Here is a 27,882-nt window from a genome sequence, read left to right as displayed (position 1 = left end):
GCTCGTACTTCATAAATATTTAGGGTTGAATCCAGTGAAATAATTTCACAAGCAGAACACTGCGGTCATGGTGGATAGCTCCATGAAAGGAATGGAAAATAAAACTGACAATGCAGTAGAACCTCTACTTACAACCTCCTCTACTTGGGCCCGATCCAAACTGCGACCACAACAAACCAAGAAGTAAATACCAGGTTTGCTGTGATTCACGCGTGCGCGGAAGTGGCTTCTGCGGTTTGCACATGCGCAGAAGCACCTTGCTGCCGAATGTGCCTGCACACAATGGCGCTTCTACTAGCAACCCAGATCGACTTACAGACGGACCTCCGGAACTGATTAAGTGCATAAGTAGAGGTTCCACTATATAATAATTGTGTTCACACTTGGAATACTGGTGTATAGTTTTGTCACTTCACCTCAAAAAGGATATTTGTATAATTAGAAAGATTCGGGAAAGTGCATCAAAAATGATCAAGGGGGTGGAGCAACTCACCTATGAAGAAAGATTGCAGCATGTGGAACATTTTAGTTTGGAGAAAAGATAGGAGGTGACATGATAGAAGTTTAGAAAATTATTCAGCACATGAAGAAAGTGGCTAGAGAACAGCTTTCCTCCCTCATAGCACTGGAACTTGTGGACAGCCAAGGAAACCGAATGTTGGAAGATTCAGGACAGATAAAAGGAAGCCCATAGTTAAACTATGGAACTCCCTGCTACAGGAGGCAGTGATGGCCACTAACCTGAATGGCTTTAAAACAGGATTAGGCAAATTCAGGGAGAAGAGGGCTATCAATGGCTACTAGCCAAGGTGGCTGTTCTCTGCCTCCACAGTCGGAGTCAGCAATGCGTCTCAATACCAGTTTCTAGAAACCACAGGCAGAAAGAGTGCTCTTGTGCTTGAATCCTGCTTTTGGGTTCCCACAGGCATCTGGTGCCACTGTGAGAACTGGGTGCTGGACTAATGGGCCACTGGCCTGATCCAGCAGGCTCTTTTTACATTCTTTTCAGCAAGCCTTGTGTGACCATTTCAGATGGGCCACGGTGCTTGCAACATTCAAATTCCCTGACATTGTACTGTGGTCCTGGCTGGGTCAAGAGCTTGGATTGCACAGGATAGATTAGTCCCCTTATAGAAGAGTGGATGCTTCTCTCTCTCAGCCCCCAGGATGACACACTTACAGACACGAGCGTAGACATGCGTGCTTTAGACAGTGCAACAGCACGTGTAGTGCCTCCCAAGTGATTCCTTCCACGGTATGTCAAGGCTGAGATGTACTGGAGAGGCTGGGAGGCATCTTGCTGAAATGCTGCATCTTCCACCCGTCAGAGTGCATGTCGGTTGAGTCACTGGCAGTTGTTGTTCCTTATTTTCCCTCAGAAAGGAGCAGACCGAAGATGCCGTCACTGCTGTTTGCTTCTGTTCCCAGCATTGACTGTGTGTTGATGAAAGGGTTCCTTCTGCCCCCAAAGAGCTGCTTTGTGGCCACTTGCGATGATACGTTCTGAGGCTAAACATGCCTGTCCTCCTCCGCTTTGTCTTTTCCTAGCTGCTTTTGGTAACTTGCATTGGAAAGGGGTGGGGGCCTTGAAATATTTCTGTTTACTGGGGCCAAGCCCAAAATTTACTAGAACAGGAAACCAGCAGAAATAGACATCTCCTGAACGCAGTTTGAGGGAGCATAGTGACTGGAATTATTACAGAGCCACTTCTGAGCAGTTACTGGAGCTTGGGGAAGTGGCAGTCGGCAGAAATTAAATAAAACTGGGTGTGTGGCTTGGAAAATTAATAGGGCTGCACTTGGGAGTTTTCAGTCCATTCTTGCTAAGCACTGCGGAAGTAACAAAAACATGAAGTCTCCACTTGATTTGCCCCTGTGTAGTTCATACCCCACAGGTGAAGTGAAGTGTCATCAAAGCAGAAGAGCATCCGCAGACTCCTGAAAACAAAGGAGTTAAAAGCTGTTGCATTAGTTGGTGTCTGGTTCTGGCAGCAAAGATGGGCTACAGGGCTTGGGGAAGTACAGTGGTATCTCGGGTTAAGTACTTAAAATTGTTCCAGAGGTCTGTACTTAACCTGAAACTGTTCTTAACCTGAAGCACCATTTTAGCTTATGGGGCCTCCTGCTGCTGCCGTGCCACCAGAGCACGATAACTGTTCTCATCCTGAAACAAAGTTCTTAACCTGAAGCACTTTCTGGGTTAGCGAAGTCTGTAACCTGAAGCATATGTAACCCGAGGTACCACTGTAATGTCTGGCTAAGTCTGGCAGAAGAGATGCAGAAATAAAAATATTTCATGCAGTTGGGAGGAGAAGCATTTGTGATTACTCGCAAAAAGTCAAAAGTGAATGAAAATACAGTTTTTGTTAAACATGTAGCCTTAGTGCAGCCTGCGCAGGCTGTGGCTGATGTGAGCTGCAATCCAAAACCTGGAGGGCACCTGGCTGGTGAAGACTGCCCCCCCCCTTTTTTAAAGGCAGAACTGGCAAGTTACCAGCTATTAAGAGGCTGTGTTGCTTTAATCGTACAAAAGGGAACAATGCACGTGAGAAAACTGCATGTGATCAAGAGCAACAATTGCAGAACACAATCTAAGCTAAAGTACCAATAATGTTAGGCGTGTTGGAGTAGTCCTGTTGCTTTTCAGAGTGGCTTAAAATGTTCTACTGTCATAATCACACTTTTCTTCAAGCATATTCTGTGCACAGCTCAGGGGCTTGATGCTGGAAGAAGGGTTGGTTGGTGTTATGGTTGTGGCATTCTGGAAAAACAATTTCACTCCGTTTCTCATATTGTTGGCAGGGAATCTGTTGCTTATGCACTCTGCCTCTTTCATAATCCTCTTGCAATCAGAGTCTGCCAAGTCAGATACCTTTTTTCATGAAAGGGAGCTTGGTATATATGGAGTAAAATGGGGGGTGGGATTGAATGTTGCCACCCTTACAAAAAAGACATATTCTAATTTTCCTCCACGTTGAGGTTAAGAGTGGTGTTTCCGTTGGCAATATTCCTTGAATTTCTAATCCACAAATCATGCATCTACACACAAGGTTGTCTGTTTAGTTTCTGGTGGGGAAAAATGAATAGGTTTTGTCAGTCTGCTCTAATTTCGGACCTCAGCTTAATTCCTGAAGAGTAGCCATGGTTTGTTGGTAGCAAGAAAAGATAAAAAGTGTTCCAGCTCCTTAGGAACTGACAGGCCTATTGTGACATGAGCTTCAGGGCAGCAGCTTACTCTTTCAGATGTTTTTAAAAGAATTAAGATCATTCATAGCTTTGAAGGTTGGCACTGAATGGATTTTAGAACATTTTAAATCAGCAGTGGAATTCTGTGTCTCGGTAGCATGTGTTAGGGGATTCCATGGAATAATATATCCTAGAATGCATTGTCTCATGGATATTGTGCAGATTGCATGGAGGAAAGAGTCTTCAGTCTTTTTTTTATTTAAGAGAACTTTAGAGAAATAAGAAAAGCACCTAAACAAACCTCAAACAAAGGGTTAGGAAGTGAAAATTCTGTTTTTGGTGATTATAGTCAGGAACCTCACAAGATCCAGTGCCCTTTGTTTCTGTGGGTTCTACATAGAAGAGCTTCTTGGTGGATTGCGCCCAGTCAAAACCTATTTATATGCACAAGCATTTTAATGTTTTAAGATGGAGTTAGTATGCGTTGATTCTTTTATCAGTCTCCATATGTTTGGTGAATATCCTTTTTTGTTTATGGTATATTGTAGTTTTCATAGGTATAGATCAAGAGCAGGTAAAAGAATAATAGTTACTAAATCATCATCTCCTTGACATAACAGTAATGTCAGTCCGTTGGGGCCAACTCTATGTGAAGTGTTGACATCTTCTAGGAATCAAAGTGAATCAACCAAAATATTTTGTACAGGCTGTTTACCACCTTTCACAGCTTAATGGGTTTTGGACATGACCAGCGTGGAGTGTATTTGATCTAGTGACCTTGAGATGTAACCGCCCCCACTCCCAGTATTCTGTTTGCAGCCTCCTGGATGATCCATCATAGAAGTCTGCAGGCCAACATTTTTAAAAGATAGCAACCTTAATTCAAAGTGAACTTAAAGTATCTGGACTCTAACCTCTTGAATATAAATCAAGTATGCTTTTCCTGCCTCGCCAAACGCAAAGACCAATATGTTGTCCCAGCTCTAATTTAGAAAACATTAATGATGTGATATCTTCCCTTGTTCAAACATAGCTGATGGTTTTCCTTTTCTTCCAACAGGATCCAACAGCAGCCTCTATATCTGACAGAGACTGTGACACGAGAGAGGGAGAAACTGTAGCTATGAATTACAAACCATCCCCCCTACAAGTGAAACTAGGTAGGTTTTATGCATCTGGACATATATTGAAGGAGCTCTGTGGTTTGGGTACTTGGCTATGGCAGTTGCACATACAGTGGCACCTTGGTTCTCAAACGTAATCCGTTCCGGAAGTCCATTCCAAAACCAAAGCGTTCCAAAACTAAGGCACACTTTCCCATAGAAAGTAATGCAAAACAGATTAATCCATTCCAGACTTTTAAAAACAACCCCTAAAGCAGCAAACATGAATTTTACTATCTAATGAGACCATTGATCCATAAAATGAAAGCATTAAACAATGTACTGCAGTCACACAATCAATCAGTAGCATAACTGGGTTCTACACAGTCGCAAAAAAAAAAAAAAAGAGCTGCAAAAACAAAAACGCAAAATAAATAGCAAAAACAGCATAACGCTCAAAACGGAACTGTGGCACTCAAATCGGAAGCGTAAGACTCAAAACGGAGCACGTTCAGCTTCCAAAAAAAGTTCACAAACCGGAACACTTACTTCTGGGTTTGTAGTCTTTGCGTTCCAAGTTGTTTTAGTACCAAGGCGTTTAAGAACCAAGCTACCACTGTACTTAATTTCCTAGAACTTGTCTCCATTTTGTTTTCCCCTTCTCTCTCTGCCTCTCAGGGCAAATGTACACTGGCAACATACACTTGTCTCGCCATCATCTCTTTCCTTTAAAGAAACCTTGGAACTGCATGTGAGAGTGGGGGGGGGGGTAAAGAACAGAACTCTTGGTGCCCACACTAAGCTGCAATTCTCATGATTTGGGCTAGAGGAATCCATGACAATTCATCTTTGTATGAAGCCAGTATGATTTAATGGTGTACACTTTCTCCTCCCCCACATAAGAACCCTGTTATACCAAAGACCTAGTCCAGTATCCTTTCCCCCCACAGATTAGAAACCAGCAAGTGGGACAGGGGGACAATAGTCCTTCTCCTACTGCTGATCCTCAGCAACTGGTATTCAAAGGGGTAATTTTTGATCCTGAAGGTGGAATCCAGCCATCATGCCCAGTAGCCATTGAAAGACACATTCTGTTAGAATTCCTGCTCCATGATTGCAGTCATGGGATTGTTGTCTTTCACATGGCGGTGTATGTTTTGACTCCACAGAGTGGGAAGTGACAGAGACAGGACGTTTGCGTTACTGTGTTCCATGAAGTGGGACTATTGTCCCTTGTTCTTTCTCTTTGCTGTCTAATGCTAGAGAGAGAGGGAGCCATGTTGCAGTGCTCTGTGTGTGTTTATATGTATTTAAAGTAGATTAGCCAAAATGCTGAGTTGCTGAGGTCTGTTATGCAAACTGCGAAGACTCTGCAGATCCCTAAGTGTGCTGTTGTCTGTTGGCATCAGTCGCTGTGATGTTCAGGTTGAAGAAAGCTTTTGAAGCTCCCGAACGAACGACCAGGAGGGAATGCCAGTCGGGCATGTGTCTCTACCAGGGTCCTACTCAAGTGTAGGACAAACTCCTGACACATTCTCCGTGAATCTGTCTAGTCGCCTTTTCAAACCATTCATATTTGCCATCTCCTCATTTCATGGTGAATTCCATAAAACTATATACCATGAGAAGAAGTACTATCTTTTGTCCATCTGACTGACTGACCGACCGACCATTCAGCTTCACTGAATTACCCCAGATTCTAATATCATCATCATCATCATCATCATAAATTTTATTTATATCCCGCCCTCCCCATCCGAAGCTGGGCTCAGGGCAGCTAACAACAATCAAAATAATCCAACATTCTAAAAACATTCATTATAAAATTAATTAAAATCAAATTGATGGCAACCATCAAGCAAAATTCTGTGCAGATTGCCAGAGGAGGGGGCCTGGCTGCGCCCTGACCAAAGGCCTGGTGGAACAGCTCTGTCTTGCAGGCCCTGCGGAAAGATGTCAGGTCCCGCAGGGCCCTAGTCTCTTGTGACAGAGCATTCCACCAGATCAGGGCCACGGCCGAGAAAGCCCTGGCTCTAATTAGGAGTGGAAGTGGTGCCACTGATAGGAACCACCATAGGTTTCACCATTTAATTAATTAATTTATTTCCTAAAATTTATGCACCGCTTGATTGTAAAAAAACAAACAAACCTCAACGTGGTTTACCGAAAGATAAAACACTTAAATTGATAAGAATTCACAGCCATACTGTAAAGCACCCAAAGGTTGAAATACTAAAACAGATTAAAATTACCTCAATTTTCTAAGCATCTGGGTAGGCTCATCAAAACAAGAATGTTTTAAGCAGGTGCCAAAAGATACAGTTAAGGCGCTTGCTTGATCTCAAATAAGCAGGGAGTTCCAAAGTTCAGCTGCTGCCACACTAAGCGATAGAGTTCTTACAAATGCAACCATGACGTACTATTGGAAATTGATGTACTATGCAAAAGGCATATAAATAGATATGGCGGAAAATGCTTGTCTCTGGTTGCTGTGGGTCACTGATAATATTGTAACCTTGAAGACACCTTCTTGTTTGGATGCCTTCTTCTAAAACTGGCAGTGTTGCTTGTTACCCATATTGGTAGGATTTTCCCTGTTGCCACTTCGCAGCTTCTGTTTGGTCATCACCCCTGCCCCCATTTATTTCCACTGTTGTTCTGCTCTTATGCAGGCCTTGCAGTGGCCTCCCCTCTTAGGGACAGATAATTTTATGTTGTCTGTTTGCTTTGGCATTTGTGCTTATTTTGGGTGACAGGTCATTTTTAAGGATAGGCACCTTGTCATTTGTTTGGAAAGTTATATGGTAAATGGTAAATGACATAGCCTTGGGAGTTAGAAGCAAGAGGGCTCATCTGAACAGATGCAAGGCATGAAATTAATAATGGCAAGCCAATGAAAACATGTCAGAGCTGGGAGGGGACAAAAGGTATCAAAATCCTTCTATAATAATAAACGTCTTTGAAAGTCCGTTTTGTAGAGCAGCAGACTTGGGGGCGGGGAGCAATTCCCAGAACTGCACAAACTGTTTTTAATGAAGCTTATGCAATCTTAAGTAGACCTTCTGGTTTCTAATGAAATCTGTTGATTCCTGGTCACCTCTACTGAATATCATGTGCTTAACTTGTAAAATGCATATTAGAACTCTTGTAAAAAGTGAAGATCGAGTCCTAGAAGGGAAAGGGAAAGCAGGTGAGATTTTTCAGATGTACCACCAACTCACTATGCTTAATACTTTGCATTTACATAGCATATTAAGTTACATGCATTACCTCAGTAATCATTAGACGGGGAGTAGGGTGCTGTGGGTTAAACCACAGAGCCTAGGACATGCCGATCAGAAGGTCGGCGGTTTGAATCCCCACGAGAGCCAGTGTGGTGCAGTGGTTAAGAGCAGTAGACTCGTAATCTGGTGAACCGGGTTCGCATCTCCGCTCCTCCACATGCAGCTGCTGGGTGACCTTGGGCTAGTCACACTTCTTTGAAGTCTCTCAGCCCCACTCACCTTACAAAGTGTTTGTTCTGGGGGAGGAAGGGAAAGGAGAATGAGACTCCTTCGGGTAGTGATAAAACGGACTATCAAATCCAAACTCCTCCTCCTCCTCCCGTTGCTCGGGCCCTGCTCCTGCCAACCTAGCAGTTCAAAAGCATGTCAAGTACAAGTAGATAAATAGGTACCGCTCCGGCGGGAAGGTAAACGGTGTTTCCGTGCACTGCTCTGGTTCACCAGAAGCAGCTTAGTCATGCTGGCCACATGACCCGAAAGCTGCACGCCGGCTCCCTCGGCCAGTAAAGCGAGATGAGCGCCGCAACCCCAGTCAGCCACGACTGGACCTAATGGTCAGGTGTCCCTTTACCTTTAGGGAACCTCCAGATGTTGTTGGACTGCAGCTGCTATCAGCCCCAGCCAGCATGGCCAGAGGTTGAGTTTTCGCCCAGCAGCTTCTGGAAAGCCACAGATGCCTCACTCCTTCCTTAGCACAATCCTCTAAGGTTTAGCATTATTTGTATGTTGCAACTCTGGGATTGAGGCGGAAAGTGTGATTTGCCTAAGGCTGCCACATGAGTTTGATTTGAACTGAGGGCTCCAGGTTGGCAGCTCTGTCTCTAGTAGCATTTAGATTCCCCCTCCCCCACACACCTCCCAGTGTGGAACATGACTTTCACTCCTTTAAGTATGGGAAATCCAGGGTTTAATGGAAGATCAAGAAATGCCACTATGCCCCCCTCTCCAAGGTTTGAACGGAACAACGCCATGAAATTTTGTTATCCTGTATCTTGCAGGATGAGTTGAGTCACCCCAAGTAATTGTGAGGCCCCCAGTGCTGAATTGCAACAAGCTTGTCTTGTGCTAATATTGGAACACTAAAGCATTATGCATTAGGGACTGTAAACCAAACTTCCTTCTCTTGACTGTGTTAGCTGCACTACAGCTACTTTAAAAGTGCTTTGATTGTCTACACAGTGTGAGTAAAGCACCTCTTTTAATGGTGCTGGTCATATCAGAACATGAGCTGGAAAGCTGCAACTAAATGTGTATGTACATTGCAAGAAATTAATATTACTAAAGCCCTGGTCTGTTTGCTGTGTCCTTCATTTCCACATGTCACCAGGAACTGTGTTAACATGTGAAAACCTTAAAGCCATACAGTCTAGAAACATATTTGTTTCAAAATGAAAGCCAAAGTTCACACATTTCAAGCAGATAGTTGTGCACTGCGCTGTCCGGTTCAGAATTGTGTAGGCACATAATTCCTCTTCCCTCCCATGAAGCGGTTGTGCTAACTCCAGGCTTCAGTGACCTCAGGTTAATGGATTGCCTCTGCTTTTCAGAGGCTGTCTTTGTGGATGTCAAAGGAATGATATGTTTGGGGAAGTAGAAAGGAGGCGGCAGAGACTGACTTGCACATGTCATGTGGTGGTCTTGTCTATTGAATGGTATTGATCCATCAGGGGTACTAAATTGCTCTGCTGACTGGAAGAGGAAATAAGGGAAGGAAATACTAATCATTGTCCATTCAGAAGGTGACACAGTTCCAGCATTCAAGATAATGGCCTCATGTTCATGTCTTGACAGTTTGAAATCTTGATTGATGCACCCCTGACTTGGGAAAGGGAACGTGCACCCTCCTCCCTGAATCTCCCAGTTTCCCAGACCAAATGCTATTTTTCCTCAAGAGTACCTATGCGTTTGGTCATTATGGGAAATAGAATAACCACCACAACTGTATCAAAGAGCAGGTATTTGAGCATTGCTATGAACCCACCAACCACCACCCCACTCCCCAAAAAACTCTATGAAATGCTAATAACATAAGAAAAACCTCCGGCCAGTGGCCCATCTAGTCCAGCATCCTGTGCTCACTGACCAACCAGGTGCCTATGGGAAGCTAGCAAGCAGGACCTGATTTTACAGCAGCATTTTCCCCACAAGACATTCCCTGCAACTGGATTTAGACATGGAGGCAGAGCATAGCCATCATGGCTAGTAGGCATTGATAGTCTTTTACTCTGTAATTTTTGTCTAATCCCTTTTCAAAGGCATTCAGGTTGGTGGTTAAATGATGCCTTTGAACAGCCAGAGTAAAGTTTAGAAATGGATTTGATAGCGTAAGAAACATGTAATGGTCCATGTGGTAACAAAAATGTGAAACATCAGGAAAATCAGCCTGCTTATTTGAAGATTAAAAAAGGTAAAGGGACCCCTGACCTTTAGGTCAAGTTGCAGACGACTCTGGGGTTGCGGCGCTCATCTCGCTTTATTGGCCGAGGGAGCCAGCGTACAGCTTCTAGGTCATGTGGCCAGCATGGCTAAGCCGCTTCTGGCGAACCAAAGCAGCATACAGAAACGCCGTTTACCTTCCCGTCAACGCAGTACCTATTTATCTACTTGCACCTTGATGTGATTTCGAACTGCTAGGTTGGCAGGAGCAGGGACCAAGCAACGGGAGCTCACCCCGTTGTGGGGATTCGAACCACCGACCTTCTGATCGGCAAGCCCTAGGCTCTGTGGCTTAACCCACAGCGCCACCCACGTCCCTATTTGAAGATTAGGCAACCACTGTATCACCAAACTTAAAAAAGACACTGGGGAATTGCAGGCGTCTCTGCATGATATCTGCGCTCAGTGAATTGCACTAGTAAAGCTAGATTACAGGTCGCCTTACAAATATGTAACTGTCTAAACAAGAATCAAAGAAAGACTACCTTCACAGTGGTGGGAAGTGAACAATTACAGACACACCCATTTTCATCCCCTTTGGGATTGCTGCATTCTGCTTATAAATCATCTGGAGTTAGATGGGGCAGTCAAATAGTAAAGTTTTTGGTGGCATGAATTATTAAGTATGCCAAAACCTTGAAAAGATACAAAGAAGGGGGAAAATACACTGGTACATACCATATCTAGATATCCTGTGGACATATTCAGAATTTTTATGAAATTCAGTTTTCCAGGGTCAGCGTCAGGTCCCCCATAAGGCATAGTGAGGCAGCTGCCTCAGGCAGTGGCATGTTGGAGGACAGAGCTATGTGCCCTTTGCAACCCCTACTTCACATTAATGCACAACGTATGGAATTTGCTGCCATGTGATCAGCACTGCCTTCGATAGCTTTCAGAAGGATTCAGACATATTTGTGGAGAATAGGCAATATCTGCAGCTATTAGTCACAAGAGCTAAATGGAACGTTTTAGAGTTGGTATAAGTGGAACCTGCAACATAATACTGCTGTGTGTAGAGTGCTGGTGTTCAGAACTCAGCCGTTCCATCCAGTTCCACCCCAGCCCACTCTCCCCCTCCCATCTCTGACCCAGTTTCCAGCCCTCCCCGCCCCCCACCCAGCAGTGGGTCAGCATTCCATAGCACTGAGTGTGCTCAATCCTTGTTAGGCTGTTTTGGTTTCTATTTTTCTTTTTCTAAATAAATGACTGGAAAAATCAATGCCATTTGTGTGGTATCTCTTGTTGATTTCTTGAGTACTGAAATTTCCCTAGCATCTTCCGTAATGGGGCAATTAATGCTGATTAGCTATTTTTGGGATCAGGCTTTCTGGGCGGATTCTTCTGAAGGATGCTATAATTTACCTGCTTAGCTTCTAGCTCCTGTCTCTAAAGCTGCAGCTCTCCTTCTCCTCAGATTTAAACAGGGACTCTAATTGAGGGACTCTAATTCCCTTTAACCCTTTCTCTTCCTTTACGGCAGAGAATAAGTAGAAGCCAGAATGCTATCCCATCAACGAAAAGTGCTATCTCTCGTGGGTGGACTAGACATGAAAGGAACAAATTTAGGGTTCCCTGTGTTACTTAGAGCTTTATACTGTGTGCATTCTTAAATTAGAAGTGGGGGATTTGTGGCCCTCCTGATGTTGCTAGACTGCAAAGTCCACCATCCCTTACTGTTGGTTATGCTGGCTGGGCTGATGGGAGCTGAATTTCTACGATATTTGGGGCCCTAACTTACAGCTTCTCTGCTCCAGTTCATAGAAGCAACATGCTTGCTTTCTCCTCAAAAGAGCCTGTGCTGTCCCTGGAAGCAGTTCCCACAGCCCTGAGCAGTGAAGCAGAAATCCAATTTTAGCATCTTTTGTCCTGTTTCTTACTTTATTAGCTCCACAGGCTTGTTCAGACATCAATTATGCTTGCATACAAGATGCTGAAAGCACTTACCTGTGGCAGTGCTCCATGTGGAATAGGAAATTATGGAAAACCTTAAATTTATTTATTTATTTTATTCAATTTATATACCGCTGTCAGAGCCACCCGAGGTCCCAGCTCACAAGAGACCAAAATCCAGTCCAAGTTATATACAAAAGGTTTTATTGAAGAACATTGTTGTCGTTACATCCAAGCTCCGTGGCTCAGCATCTGTTACCCTTAGATGTTTGAAGTCCCCTCTGAGTCAGTCCCGCCCCTGCACCAGCTTAAGAGGCTTGTACTGCTCCACCTTTTCCTCTCCTTCCTTTTCCGCAGGGTCTTCCTGCCCCCCTGTGCTCCCTCCCTTCGGGACTCCCCCGAGGCTGAGTCTTCTGACGCCTGCTCCCCCCTCCTTCGTGCTTTGGGACCAGGCTCCTCCTCAGGGCTCTCCTCATTTCCGCGCGCCTCCACATTTGAACTTGGCGCGCGTACGTTGCCTCTGACCTTCCTTTCGACCGTTACGCTACTCTCGGTACTACACTCCTCCCCTTCCGGCAGGACGTTCTGCTCCGAACTCCTTCCCCTCTCTGCTCCCTGTTCTGCTCCTTCTGACACACTGGTAACTCCACCCCCTTCACTCCGTTCCGACGGAGAGGCCGGTCCCGATCTCCAACCCCCACTGGGGATTCCCTCTTCGTTCCCCTGCTTCTGACTGCTTCCCTCTCTACTGCCCCTTGGCCTGACCAGGGGGGCTCCCTTTTGGAAATCCTCGGATTCACTTGACGGACTCACTGACAACCTCGGGTCATCGTCGTCCTCTTCCTCGTCACCCTGGGACCCCTCCCCCTCGCTCTCTGTCCCTGAAACCCTGACATCCATCCCCCCCTCGAAGCCCCCCCTTCCCCCCTCCCGCCCATCGGGTGCAGGTTGTAGGAGCTGCAGCTCTTCGGAGGTGGATGCAGGATACAGGTTGTGTACCTCCATATCCTCTGCTTGCAGTTCGGTGTATGAGTGTTCGAATTCGGGTTCTTGACCCAAAGTGTTCTCTTCTCCCTCTTCCATTGGTACCTCGTCTGGTGCTGCCGGCCAAGGTCCCGTCAGCCATTTCCTGCGCCAGTCCTCCTCTGGTTGCTCGTCCCACCAATAGGAGGTTTCTGTGTCCACCCCTGAGCACGATCCCCTGGGCGGGCTAGATTCTGGCGTTCTCTCCTCGGCTGAAGAAAAACCCCGGAAAGTACTGCCTGAGAGTGTGGGCGTAAAGAGCCAGTCATCAAAGTACTCGGCTGGCATGGGTTGGGCGGCTAACCACACCCAGTCCCCCACCTGGATCTCCTCCCCCGCTCTCCTGTTTTTGTCTGCCTGCACCTTATATGCTTGCTTGGCCAGCTCCAAATGTCTCCGCAACTCTTCGTGCACCTCCTGCAGCTCCGCTGCAAACTGGTCGGCTTCTTGCGGCACCCCCTCTCTCGGTGCCCCGAACCCCGGGAAGGTTCTGGGATGCCGACCGTTGTTCGCGAAGAACGGCGTCACCCCCGTGGACGCGTGCTTCGTGTTGTTATAGGCAAACTCTGCCATCGGCAGGTAGTCCACCCAAGCTGCGGGTCGCTGATTGGCGTAACATCTCAGGTACTGCTGCATGATCGCGTTGACCCTCTCAGCTTGGCCGTTGGTCTGTGGGTGTCTCGCCGACGTAAGGTTGATCTTGACGTTCAGGATACCTAAAAGCTTCTGCCAAAAATTGGAAACAAACTGGCGCCCCCTGTCGGACAGGATGGACTGCGGCAGCCCATGCACCTTGAACACGTGATCAATGAAGAGTTTGGCAGTCTGCTCCGCCGTCGCCACCTTTGCGCACGGAATGAAGTGCGCCATCTTGGTGAACAGGTCCACAACCACCAGTACCGCTGTCTTCCCTCTGGAGCTGGGCAGGTCAGTAACGAAGTCCAGGGCTACCCTCTCCCACGGTTGCTGTGGCGTTTCCAGCGGTTCCAACAGCCCCGCTGGCTTCTGGTGTACTGGCTTGAACCTCTGACAAGTGTCACACCTGGCGACGTAATCCGCTACCTCTCCGCGCATCCGGGGCCACCAAAAGTCCCTTGCCACCAGTTCTATTGTCTTCTCCTTACCGAAGTGGCCAGCACTGGGGGCGTCGTGCAACTGCTGCAGAACCTTTGCGCGAAGCTCGTCGCTTGGCACGTAGAGGGCACCTTTGCGAGTTAGCAGTCCGTCGCGCAGTTGGAACTCTTCTCCACTCTGCACACCTCTGCGCAACTCCTCCATTTTGGACTGTGCGAACTGATCCACTTGCAACGCGCGTCGCACCGCGTCCAGATCTACTGCGATGGCAGCGCACGACCACGCCTGCGGTGCGAAAATGTGCTTGGCTGCTACTGGCGCCGCTTCATCGAGATATTGCGGTTTCCTGGATAGCGCATCGGCTATAACGTTGGAATCTCCTGGGATGTACTCTATCCGAAAGTCGAAATCCGCAAAGAATTCCGCCCAGCGCATGTGTCTCTGGCTTTGGAGCTTCGCCGTGCGCCAATACTCTAGGTTCTTGTGATCCGTGCGGACCTGTACTGTGTGCTTGGCTCCTATGAGGAAGTGTCGCCACGCTTTGAAAGCTGCGTGAATGGCTAACAGCTCCCTGTCCCATATGGTGTAGTTTTGCTCTGCCTTGCTGAGCTTTCGGGAGTAAAAGGCACCGGGTCTCCAGTTTCCATGTGGATCTTCTTGCAGGAGTACAGCTCCAACCGCCCTGTCTGACGCGTCGGTCGCCACTCGCATGGGCCTGCCTGGATTCACGTGCAGCAGTTGCTCCTCGGAGGCGAAAAGGCTTTTAAGCTTCCGAAAAGAGCGCTCCGCCTGTTCCGTCCACACGAACCTCTTCTTCTTGGAACTCAGAGTGTCCGTGATCGCTGCTGTCTCCTTTGCAAAACCTCTGATGAATTTGCGGTAGAAGTTGGCGAAGCCGACGAATCTCTGGACTTCCTTCCGATTGCGTGGGCTCTTCCAGTCCAACACCGCGCGGACCTTGACGCTGTCCATGGCGAGCCCCTTGTCGGACAGCTTGTAGCCCAGGAAATCCACCTCCGTCACATCAAACTGGCACTTCTCTAACTTGGCGTAGAGCCTGTTCTCCCGTAGTCTTTGCAGGACTTCCTTTACGTCCCTCTCGTGGGCCTCTTCCGTCTCCGAAAAGATCAGGATGTCGTCGAGGAAACACACACATTTCTTGTAGAGGAGTCCCGCTAGCACGTGATGCATAAAGGCTTGGAATACGTGAGATCCATTTTGGAGACCAAACGGCACAACTCTGTATTCATACGTGCCCAGAGGCGTGAACATGGCCGTTTTCCACTCATCGCCCTCCCGGATGCGTATGAGGTTATACGCTCCACGCAGATCCAATTTGGTGAAGATCTTCCCCTTCCTCACGGTTGCTAGGAGATCATCTATCTTGGGCATGGGGAAGGCCTTGGGCTTGGTCATACTGTTTATGAACCTGTAATCCACAATGAGTCTTTTTTGGGGCGTGTCTCTCTTCTTTACAAAGAACACAGGACTGCCCCCCACTGCTTTCTATTCCCGGATGAATCCACGCTTCAAATTGTGCTCTATGAACTCCCTGAGCTCTTGCATCTCGTCCTCAGACATGGAATACAGTTTTGCAGTCGGCAACTGCGCCCCCGGCACCAGGTCGATGGCACAATCATAAGGTCTGTGGGGCGGCAACTGGTCAGCTTCCTTCTCGCAGAAAACCTCCAGGAACCCTTCGTACTTGCTAGGTACTGCCTGCACCATGCCAAGTCGCAGCTGGTGCTCAGCCCCCTCCTCCTGGCAGGACTGGATGCAATTTTGAGCACAGTACGATGAGCAAAAGGTGATCTGGCGTTGGTACCACGCTACAGCAGGACTGTGTTTCTCCAGCCAACTCATGCCTAATACTATAGGCGTGTCAGACAGTTGGGTGACATTGAAGCTAATGACTTCTCGGTGATCTCCTATCCGCATCACCATGGGAGGTGTCTGTTGCACAACTTGCCCTCCTAGCAATTTCCTGCCATCCACTGTGACTACGTTCAGAGGCGTTGTGGCGGGCAGAAGCGCTATGCGATGCTGCTTGACGAATTGCATCCCCACGAAATCGGCATTGCTCCCCGAATCGATCGTGAGGGGCACTTCTAGGGTGGTCCCATTTGGCAACTGAAGTGTTGCGGTGAGCTGCACCGCTGGCTTGGGTGGTAAAGGGTCTGTGGGTTGCAAAGACGCTGGGGACTGTTCTACAGATTCGCCTGGCTGAGCCCCAGCAATTCTGCTTGCAGCCAGGCATTGTCGTTTCCCTGAGGTTCCTCTTCCTGGATCACTTCTGCAGCTACCGTTGCTAAAGCTGCAGTGTGTTTCTGGAGCCTCTGGGGGCACTCTTTCGCCATGTGCAGTGCACTGTCGCAGATGTAACACTTCCTGGTCCCTCTAGGAGGCTTCGCCTTTACTGCACCGGAAACTGGGGCTCTGGCTGTTGCTTGAGCCTTAGCACCACCAAGTTCCATCGGCTCCTCCCCCTGCCTCCCGAGCGGCGAGGGATGTGACTGACTGAACTCCCTGGGGATGAAAGAAGACGTCCTCGCTGGTGGACGCACCTGACGTTCTTCCTCATTGTGCCAAGGACGTCCCTCGTGACGTATGCCAATCGCCAGAGCCCTCTGCACCACCTGCTCCAGGGTCTGAGGTCTGTCTCCCCTGGCAAGTTCGTCCTTTATGGGACCGCTGAGACCCTCCCAGAACAAATCCCTCACAGGTGTGCAGTCTTTCTCCCAGCGTAACGCAGTCAGTAAAGCAAAAAATCTGGAATGGTACTGACGCACAGTGGCTTTGCCTTGCCGCAGTCCAAATATCTCCCTGCGTGCAAGATCCAAATCTACGGTTGACTGGAAGCAGGCATCCATCGCTTTAATGAATTCATCAGAATCGCGGCGGGCAGGGCCATCTTCACGCCACAAATTGCGCAGTCTCTGGCCGGCCCATGCAAGTGAGAAACAATAAACCCCACTTTCTCCTCCTCATCTTTAAAGTCATGACGAAGCAAGTGTAATGCATACAAAACGTCTGCTCTGAAACTGGGGTAGTGCTTCAGGTTCCCATCGAAGTGGGTGACTAGGCTGCCCCCCCCGCCTTCCAAGTCCAATGCCCTCTGATCTGGACCCTGGGAACCCTTCCCTGTTTGCACGCTCCCACCTTGTTTGCAGGTCCTGGCAGCGCTTCTCCATTTCGTCATGCTTCTTCTGAGACGCAAGGACTGCAGCGGTGAGTTCGGAAACTGTAGTTCGCAGTGCTGTCAGCTGATCCTCCGCACTCATGGCTGTCACCGTTTGTGAGCTTTGCAAAAAAAAAAAAATTTGCGTTCTTTGGGAGGGGACTTACTGTCAGAGCCACCCGAGGTCCCAGCTCACAAGAGACCAAAATCCAGTCCAAGTTATATACAAAAGGTTTTATTGAAGAACATTGTTGTCGTTACATCCAAGCTCCGTGGCTCAGCATCTGTTACCCTTAGATGTTTGAAGTCCCCTCTGAGTCAGTCCCGCCCCTGCACCAGCTTAAGAGGCTTGTACTGCTCCACCTTTTCCTCTCCTTCCTTTTCCGCAGGGTCTTCCTGCCCCCCTGTGCTCCCTCCCTTCGGGACTCCCCCGAGGCTGAGTCTTCTGACGCCTGCTCCCCCCTCCTTCGTGCTTTGGGACCAGGCTCCTCCTCAGGGCTCTCCTCATTTCCGCGCGCCTCCACATTTGAACTTGGCGCGCGTACGTTGCCTCTGACCTTCCTTTCGACCGTTACGCTACTCTCGGTACTACACTCCTCCCCTTCCGGCAGGACGTTCTGCTCCGAACTCCTTCCCCTCTCTGCTCCCTGTTCTGCTCCTTCTGACACACTGGTAACTCCACCCCCTTCACTCCGTTCCGACGGAGAGGCCGGTCCCGATCTCCAACCCCCACTGGGGATTCCCTCTTCGTTCCCCTGCTTCTGACTGCTTCCCTCTCTACTGCCCCTTGGCCTGACCAGGGGGGCTCCCTTTTGGGAATCCTCGGATTCACTTGACGGACTCACTGACAACCTCGGGTCATCGTCGTCCTCTTCCTCGTCACCCTGGGACCCCTCCCCCTCGCTCTCTGTCCCTGAAACCCTGACAACCGCCCTATACCCAGAGGTCCCTGTGGGTTGTTGTTTTTTATTTCTTGAATGCAATGTACCTGGCACAATTGCTTAAGTTTCACAAGGCTTAGGAACTTGTCCCTTGTATATGAAGCCTCTGACATGTTCCTACCAGCCTTCATTGCACATCATGATAACGTGCTTCTCCCTTACTGCTCAGGTCCCCGGACTGAACCCGGACCATGGTTTGCTTTTGTTCCAAACAAATCACAAGGAGTAAGCCAGAAGTAAACAAAGAACAAATATTTGGACCTAGATGGCATGTCATAATACGGCTTGTTTGAGCTACACAGGAGCCACACAGACTAGGGGAGCTGTGCAGGGACCCAAGTGGCACATTCCCAATTGTTTCGTGGTTTTTGTGGTGAATTAACCAGGCCACTGAAACAACCTGTGTTTAATTGTACTGTCAGAAAGAGACGGGAACGTTCTGTCCTCGGAGCTCCTCTTCTCCCCACCCTCAATCCAACAGTCAATTTCCTTGGTATCTCCTTACCTTCATGACAAGCTACCAAATATTCCCAAGCAAGGCAACAAAGCCAACCTTTCTGCCTCCATTGCATCCCTATTATACAATGTGGCTTGACAAAAGCTCCAAGGGCCATATAGGGAGACCTGGAGGGCCACATTGGACCCTTGAGCTTAAGGTCACCCACCCCTGACCTTAGGTCACCAGAATGCTCTCCTGTTGCTTTAATTTATATTCCACAGTGAATGGTTCACAGAGTGACTCACAGAAAATCTCAAAATACAGCAGCTTAAGTGAGATGTCTGTGTGAGCGGGCGTGAGCTCATACTAAAACCCAGGCACCTGCGAGCTTGTGCTTTATGCTGTTGTCTTTTGTTCTTGCACTGTGGTGCACAGTCCAGCCTTCATGTGACGTAGTTTAGGCCTTTTAACTCTCCTGCATCTCCAGCAAATCCTTAGACAGCAAATCCTTCCTGACCCAAGGGAGGTTGTGGGAGAGCCTGGCTTTCTGAGGAGGCCTCAGCTCTTGTGGACCCACAAGCACCATCATCATAGTGTTTAAATGCTACTCCTTGTGTGAAAAAGTGTTGCCGTATAGCATGCACACTTTTCCTGGGTGATAAATGTTCCTTTTCCTGCCCAGAGCATTGTTAAGAGATAACTGCTCCTGTGGAGTTGCATTGTGGGACCGGTAATGGTGTTCTCCCTTCCTTATGACACTGGCACTAAGCTTCAGTCTGGGTTTTTTCTATTGTGTTTGTCACTTTAATGGAAACATAGTTAGTCATCTTGAATGTTCCTTAATGGAAAGGAGAAGGTGGCACACAGGTGCATTCATAATAAATGATCGGCAGGAATACGGCAAGCTTATCTTGCTCACTCTTCCAATAGCCCTGGGAGGGCTTGCTCTTGTTATCCTACTGTTTGCAGCAGCTGGGCCATGAGCACTGCCGTTCTATAGGAACAAGTTTCAGGTGACCGTAATCAGCTCCCATTGAAAAATCCATGAAGCCCGTGGTCAGGGTCAGACCAGAGGTCCATTGCACAGTATTGTCTGTACTGATTAACAGTAGCTTCTTTCCTTGCCCTCCTTGGAGATGCTGGGGGTTGAAATTGAGACCTTTTGCATTCAGTATGTATGCTCTAACGTTGTGATGCAGCCTCTTCCAACTCATTTGCAACCTCCCTGAACAGCTTGACATGCCCCTTCCTGTCTTCTCTTTCTCTCCCTCTCCTCTGTTTTCTCCATCTTCCCTCTCACATTCTCAGTGCCGCTGGCTAATCAGTTCTGCTATCCTAGTTGTGAGCGGCATGGCCATAATGGCTGCGTACCAACACCACCGTCAGAGGCTGTATGTGTCTGAATACTAGTTGCTAGGAAGCACAAGGAGGCAGGGCGCGCTGTTGCATTCAGACCCTACCTGTGGACTTCTCAAATGCATTTAGTTGGCCTCTGTGAGAACAGGATGCTGGAGTATAAAGGCATTTAGTCTGATCCAACAGGGATTGGCAATGGGCTCTTACTGGTTTGGTTTGGATGCTATTGGGTTATGCAGGTGAGCAGCCAGGGAGACTTTGAAGTATCCGCAGTTCAAACCCTCTGTTTTATTTTATATGGAAATCTTGTGCTATTAACAAGAGGTAGTGGGGTGGAATGATGAATTTGAACCTGGGAAGTCTCTGGTTCAGATTCACCTTTGCTACCTGACCGAGCTAGCTTTTTCTTTAGATTTTAACACCACCCCAGATATGAACATGCTGGTTGATCATGAGCAATATTTCATTTCCTTATGTGTAATAAGCCCCCTCCAGGCATGACAGGGTGAACACATGTGAGCTTAAAGTGGGAAGATTCACACATGCAATCTCTGTCCCAATGCTTCCCTCACCCTCTGCTCTGCTTTAGATCTTCTTGCATTGAAAGGTGAGGTCTGAAAAGTGATTGTAACCATGTTCAGGTAAAGCCTGAAGAGGACTATAATTCCTGCCTAATAAGTTATTCCACAAATAGCTGCCACTTCTTGTAAAATGTGATATGTACATGAACAAACAAAAATTAATTTCTTAGCAATATTAATGGGGGAAGCAATAATTTTGTTCACTGTTTCTTAAATAACATATCGAGAGTTCTTGTGATCCTATAGTTTTCTACATGATACTGTTTGAAATGGTAGTTAATGGCATAAGAAGTGCCCTTCTGGATCCAACCAGAGACCCATCTACTCCAGCATCCTATTCTCACAGTAGCAAAACAGCTACCCAAATGGGAAAGGCCACAAGCAGGACAGGAGCTTAATAGCCCCCTCCTGTTCATGTTCCTCAGTGACTGGCATTCAAGTGCATCTTCTGATCCAAGAGGCAACATAAAGCTGTCATGACTAGTAGTCATCGATAACCTTATGCTCCATGAATGTGTCTTAATTCTTTTTTAAAAGCTGCCTAAGTTATTTGATTTTATACCAAGTGCTGAGAGAATATTGTTCTTCCAAGGTGATATTTTGGTCCGTAATCTTGGATTCTCCAGTAGCAGGTAAACTTGTTAAGATTTCACTTCCACTTCTTTAAAAAGGTCACCTGCCCTAAAGAAGATTAATTTTCGTAGCAAACCTAGCCTTTTCCCTCAGGACCCCCTTGTGAATCCCCTGGGCTGACATTCATTTTCCTTTCATTAGAAAGTGAAACTGAAAATTAGATCCTGGATTGCATTTCCTACAAAAGCCTGGGCTGAGAGAATGAGCTTTTGGATTAATGCCTAGTCTTTCACCTCTGGAGGCCTGGAGCAGGCTTCTTGTTAATGGGTGACTTGTGGTGTTCGCCACCACCCTTCTCCTCTCCCCTACCCCATTCCTTTGGGAGTGATTGCCTGCATTGTGTGAAGAAAAGACTGGTGGGCATATTGCTACAAATGCTACCCCCTCCCCAAAAAAGATCGGTGTGAGTTTTGCATGTAGTGTCTCAAGGACACCCAAGGACATATTCACATCAAGCTCTTATTTTTAGGGGTTCCGACTTCATTACCATCTATGAAAAGAGAATAGGACACAGAGTTCTGGCATCCTCACCACACACAGCACCTACAGGGTGACATATATCCCAATAATGCACTGGATATCCCTACCTCATACTAGTGCTTTAACAGCACATGAAATTTCAGTACTTAATTCCTGATGGCGTGTGGTTTAACTGCAGCATATCTTCTGCGAGCATGCTAGGAACTCTGTAACGTAAGCTGCTTACTGCCTGATTCCCCTCTTTCACATCCTTGAAAAAGGGTTCATAAATACAATTGAAACAAAGCAGAGACGCTGGTGGTAGGAGGTTTAGCTGATCATGTAAATTATATTTGGAGTGTTCTGGTTGGGGTTGCACTCCCCCATCGGGATTAAGTTCAGAGCTAATGGCTGCTTCAAGACCCAGCTTCTGTTCCAGATGCCGGTGGAGTCTGTGGCACAGAGCACTTTTTACCAGCTGTGATGTACTAGCTGCTTTTGATCTTGTCACTGTTATTCGTCCTTTGGTAATATCTGGGTTGGATTGCTGCCTTTGAAAAGTCTTCAGAAATATCATCTGGGGGGCTGGATCATTTTATGTGTGCTACAAGCAAGAGTGTGCAAAGGATCAATGCTTTGTGTATGTTCATTCCCCTTCCCCTTCACTAGGGCCCCCAAATCTACCTAGGACGGGAAAAGGAGGGTGGCGGCAGCAGCGGCCTCTAGCTTCTCTGTGGAGAATCATCTTCCTATCAAGTTGGGCACAAGACCAAGTGTCCCAGCATGCCTGTCAATATTGTTATGCTAATTGTGTCCATTTTGATCGAAGTGGATGTAATTAGAGTCACGTTCTTGCAATACTTTTGGAATAAATGATTCATAAACCGCTCTGTGCATCTAACAAAAGAAGAGAGAGTAACGTCTTTCCTGGGATCTCAAAAGATGAGATGGCATCATGTCGTGTGGCCACCTGCCACCAGCCACCAAGCCAAGAAGAGGGATGTTAATGGCCAGCAGACTCACTGGGTGCTTACAATTGAGGACACAGTCTCATCGCTTGTAAATGGGATAGCCTTCCCCTAATATAAGAACAGCACCAAGGTTCTATTGCAGTACGAATAGACGCATGCACACAAAACTCAGTACTGTTTAGGGAAGCTTTTAATGTTTGATGGATTACTGTATTTTAATATTTTGTTGAAAGCTGCCCAGAGTGACTGGGGAAGCCCAGCCAGATGGGTAGGGTATAAATAATAATAATAATAATAATAATAATAATAATAATAATAATAATAATAATAGTATTACTGCAGTTGGGCAGGAGGGGGAGCTGGTGAAGGGGTGCCCGTGATAGAGCTGATCCTTTAAGGATGTAGCCTGCCTGACACAATCTCTTTCTTAGAACCTGCTACAGGTGAGCCAGTGGCATGACTGCAGTTGCCCCTTTAATTTGGCACTGCCTTCCAGAGAACAGAGAGGCAGGACTCTTTCTTTTTGTGTGACGGGGCAGAGCTGTGCTCAAGCTGGAACCCAACGGGACTGGTGATTAGGCCTGCTCTGCTGCTTCACCACTCGCTGCTGGAAAAAGCAAAGAGAGTTGCTGGAGCAGCTTGGTGGTGTCCCACTCGACTTCCCCTTTCCCCACAGGAGACTCAGCACATACAAATCAAGAGAAGTCTCAAACTGGTATCCTCCTGTCTCCTCCAAGAGCTTCTCCCCTGTTTTCCAGAGGGCATTTGTCAAAAGGGCAGTGCATCTTTTTGCTCCTGTGAAATCAGAGCCATGATGTCAGCAGCCTACAGTGGTTGAGTGTGGGACATGTTCTCTGAACTGGGACATCATGTGCCCTTTTCTTGACATCATGTGCCCTTTAAATAAGCACACAAGGGCTGTGTCTGCTGTCTCAGGCAGGGATAAAAGCTGCATCCATGGAGGTCTTGGCAGATTCAGGATATCGTTTAGTCATGCTTGTAAGGCATTTGTGGATATAATTAAAGAGAGCCTGGGCAAGGGGTGAGGCATTGAGTGATGGGTTTTGTAGCCATTTCACTGCTGAGAACCTGCTTTTATATACACTGGGAACAATTTGGAGAGAACTATTAATGCTTAAGGCTCATCAGTCTAAACACAAAACTTTCTTTGAATTGTAACCGTGATCTATCAACATAGGCTTTAGAAATGTCATTTTCAAAGTTCTGTTTTTGATATGCTTGTTTTGATGCTGAGAATAAAAGAAGCGTTGACTCTCTTTATTCAGAGTAGAAATGAAGATGCTGAGACCAAAGTGTTGTGTCCAAATCGATTTTTTAAAACTGCTAGATCAAGAGCGTGGTGTAGCTTGATAAACAGCTTTAACCCCTTTTAGGAACTCTTAATTGTTTTGGAGAGAAAGTAAGAAGCCTCATGGGTGCTGTTTAGAATTGGCTTCTTTCAGCAGGTTAACTGAAGTGATTAAAAGCAATAAGAACCTTGAAGAAAAATGGAACAACATAATTTCCCTAAATACCAATCTATTGATCTGATTGCTCTGATGTGCACAAATAGAGTTTTTTAATTTCTTCTTGGGAAACTTAACCTTATTGGCTTTTTCAGAAAGTGACTTTGCTGCTGCAGTCTCCAACTTTTTAGGATAGGCTATCCTGAAAAGGAAAATATTCCCCCATTTGATCCTAGCTAATTGAGGGGTGGAGCAGAATGCAACAGCAGACTCTTCAAGATCTGCAAGCAGCTCATCCTCATCCCCATCCCTTCATTTGTCTCCCCCCCCCCCCAAATGATTCTCAAAGCAGCTCATAGCAATAAGAACAGCTACACATCACAACAGCATCATCAGTCAGTTGGCAGAGTGCTGCCTTGAGTGTGTCTTTGGAGAAGCAGGTTGGGAAACATTAAGAATTCTGTGCTGTTAGGCAAGAAAGAGCAGCTGTATGTTGGGTCCCATGTGCTTTTATTTATTTATTAAAATTCTATACTGCCCTTCACCTGGGATCAGAAAAAAATACACAGCCTCGTAACAAACAAAAACAATACTCCCTCCATCCCAAACTTGACTTGTGCAGTCACACACCCGTTACTTAGTCAGTTGTAGTAATGCTGTGCTCCACACAAGGGACTGAGCAGGAGTCATTCTTAGTTGGCTCAGTCCTGTCCTATCATGCCAGTGTGTCCAGAACAGAGTTTAGGGTGGGGCTATGCAAACGAGAGCAGGCCTGGTTTTGAGTTTAGGGTGGGGCTATGCAGATGAGAGCAGGTTTGGTTTTGAGTTTAGGGTGGGGCTATGCAGATGAGGCTTTGGTTTTGAGTTTAGGGTGGGGCTATGCAGTTTGAAAGCACCCTTAAGGGCAAGTAGATAAATAGGTACCGCTTTATAGCGGGAAGGTAAACGGCGTTTATGTGTGCGGCGATGGTGCTGGCTCGCCAGCTGCAGCTTCGTCACGCTGGCCACGTGACCTGGAAGTGTCTTCGGACAGCGCTGGCTCCTGGCCTCGTAAGTGAGATGAGTGCGCAACCCTAGAGTCGGACACGACTGGCCCGTACGGGCAGGGGTACCTTTACCTTATGCAGATGAGAGCAGGCTTGGTTTTGAGTTTAGGGTGAGGCTATGCAGATGAGGGACATGGGTGGCACTGTGGGTTAAACCACAGAGCCTAGGACTTGCCAATCAGAAGGTTGGTGGTTCGAATCCCCGCGACAGGGTGAGCTCCCGTTGCTCGGTCCCTGCTCCTGCCAACCTAGCAGTTTGAAAGCATGTCAAAGTGCAAGTAGATAAATAGGTACCGCTCTGGTGGGAAGGGAAATGGCATTTCCATGCACTGCCCTGGTTCGCCAGAAGTTGCTTAGTCCTGCTGGCCACATGACCCGGAAGCTGTACGCCGGCTCCCTCAGCCAGTAAAGCGAGATGAGCGACGCAACCCCAGAGTCGGTCCCGACTGGACCTAATGGTTAGGGGTCCCTTTACCTTTATGCAGATGAGAGCAGGCTTGGTTTTGAGTTTAGGATGGAATTATGCAAATGAGAGCAGGCCTGGTTTTGGGTTTAGGGTGGCGCTATGCAGATGAGAGCGAGACTTGGTTTTGTGTAAATGCCAGTTTTAAGTATCCCTAAGCAACAGATGGGACACGGGTGGCGTTGTGGGTAAAACCTCAACGCCTAGGACTTGCCGATCTTCAGGTCAGCGGTTCGAATCCCCGCAGCGGGGTGCGCTCCCGCTGCTCGGTCCCAGCGCCTGCCAACCTAGCAGTTTGAAAGCACCCCCGGGTGCAAGTAGATAAATAGGGACCACTTACTAGTGGGAAGGTAAACGGCGTTTCCGTGTGCTGTGCTGGCTTGCCAGATGCAGCTTGTCACGCTGGCCACGTGACCCGGAAGTGTCTTCGGACAGCGCTGGCCCCCAGCCTCTTAAGTGAGATGGGCGCACAACCCTAGAGTCGGACACGACTGGCCCGTACAGGCAGGGGTACCTTTACCTTTTTAAGCAACAGATGGTCCTCCTCACCTATGGGAAAGAGGAAACCGTCATCTAGGAGCCACTGCAATAGGAAGGGCAAAGCCTGCTGTCCCCCTATCCCCCAACACTGGATGACTTAGGAAGGGGCTGTTGAAGTGAGTTTTGGCACAGTGCATGCACTCCCCCCCCCATTGTCATAATGATGGGCATAGTACCAGGCCAAACAACATGTGAGGTGGTAGTTGTTTTTTAATCCAATTTCCCCTTCCCTGCTATGTTTGCTATTTGTTTTCCTTTGGAAGGCATATAATTGTTGGTCTGATAATCTTATAACCAGGCTGAGCTATATTGATGAGATAACTTTCTTATCTGTGCAGAGCTCAGACACACACCCTGCTGCCTCCTGGGTGTGAGGCAGGGAGGGAGCAAATGTTCTGCTCCAGGCGGGAGATGAGGTAGAAGATGGCTTCCATTTGAAATTTATTTCCATTTAGTCTTTGTTAGGCAAAGTGACTGGCTGGGATTCTGAATGGAGGGATGTGGATGGGTGTTCAGTTGTGGTTGAATAGTATAGCATTATTAGTTTTTTGTTTGGCTACATATTGTATTGCATTTGAGTTCTGTTTTGTACACTGATATTCATTTGAATGTAAAGCAAATAATATAATATAGCTTTGTAGGAAGCGATTAAAGCATTTCCTAAATAAAAATAAGTCAAGTAAGTTGCTCTGAACTTAGTCGGTACGTAGACCCGTGAGGAATTAAGTCTGGCAAGCTGCCTCATCATCATGGTTGCTCTTGCTTCAGCTAGAAGGGGAAACTGTCTCTCATAGTATGTAACCGGGGTAGGGGGTACAGGCATGACTGGCAGCACAATTGGGATGCAGTTCTTGCCAACACAAATCACTTTACTTCACTGACTGCCATCCCTTTTATGGCAGGGCATAATGAAGGGTACTCTTCTCGCAGGGCTGACCCTCCTGCATCCTGCATCATGCTAAAAAAACTAAATGCTGTGCTTCTCCTCTGAGTGAAAGGCTTTAAGCTGCCAACAAAAGAGCGTAGCAGGTCAGGAAACAACCGTGGCCTTTTGCCGTCCTTTTCCTGATGTTGAATTGCAGACAAGCGCAAGGCTTTGTAATTCCCTAAAGGCCTTGCATTGCCCTTCCTTTCACCTCCTTATTAACAAGCCACGCAGAACTGTGAGAACAGGATGCTTTCTCTCTGTGTGTCTCAAACCAACCCTCTCTTTTGGTTTTGTTGTTGTTGTTGTTGTTTAGTCGTTTAGTCGTGTCCGACTCTTCGTGACCCCATGGACCAGAGAACGCCAGGCACCTCTGTCCTCCACTGCCTCCCGCAGTTTGCTCAAACTCATGCTGGTAACCTCGAAAACATTATCCAACCATCTCGTCCTCTGCCGTCCCCTTCTCCTTGTGCCCTCCATCTTTCCCAACATCAGGGTCTTCTCCAGGGAGTCTTCTCTTCTCATGAGGTGGCCAAAATACTGGAGCCTCAGCTTCACAATCTGTCCTTCCAGTGAGCACTCAGGGTTGATTTCTTTCAGTATGGAGAGGTTTGATCTTCTTGCAGTCCATGGGACTCTCAAGAGTCTCCTCCAGCACCATAATTCAAAAGCATCAATTCTTCGGCGATCAGCCTTCTTTATGGTCCAGCTCTCACTTCCATACATCACTACTGGGAAAACCATAGCTTTAACTATACGAACCTTTGTTGGCAAGGTGATGTCTCTACTTCTCAAGATGCTGTCTAGGCCTGTCATTGCCCTTCTCCCAAGAAGCAGGCGTCTTTTAATTTCGTGGCTGCTGTCACCATCTGCAGTGATCATTGAGCC

At 47.3% G+C, this 27,882-nt stretch overlaps 1 protein-coding gene across 2 annotated transcripts in view; it reads left to right on the top strand.

Moving 5' to 3' along the window:
• FAM219A (family with sequence similarity 219 member A) overlaps positions 1 to 27,882 on the top strand; it is a 66,103-nt gene that overhangs the window by 29,455 nt on the left and 8,766 nt on the right. For both annotated transcript variants that reach the window (XM_083702985.1, XM_083702984.1), the window contains exon 2: positions 4,247 to 4,346. In XM_083702985.1, the coding sequence (XP_083559111.1) occupies positions 4,247 to 4,346 (100 nt within the window). The remainder of the gene's footprint in view (positions 1 to 4,246; positions 4,347 to 27,882) is intronic.

Source organism: Podarcis gaigeae, assembly GCF_964106915.1.
Source record: "Podarcis gaigeae genome assembly, chromosome: 11".
NCBI lineage: Eukaryota > Metazoa > Chordata > Lepidosauria > Squamata > Lacertidae > Podarcis > Podarcis gaigeae.
Note: the sequence above shows the minus strand (reverse complement) of the source record. Positions and strands in the feature narration are given on the sequence as shown.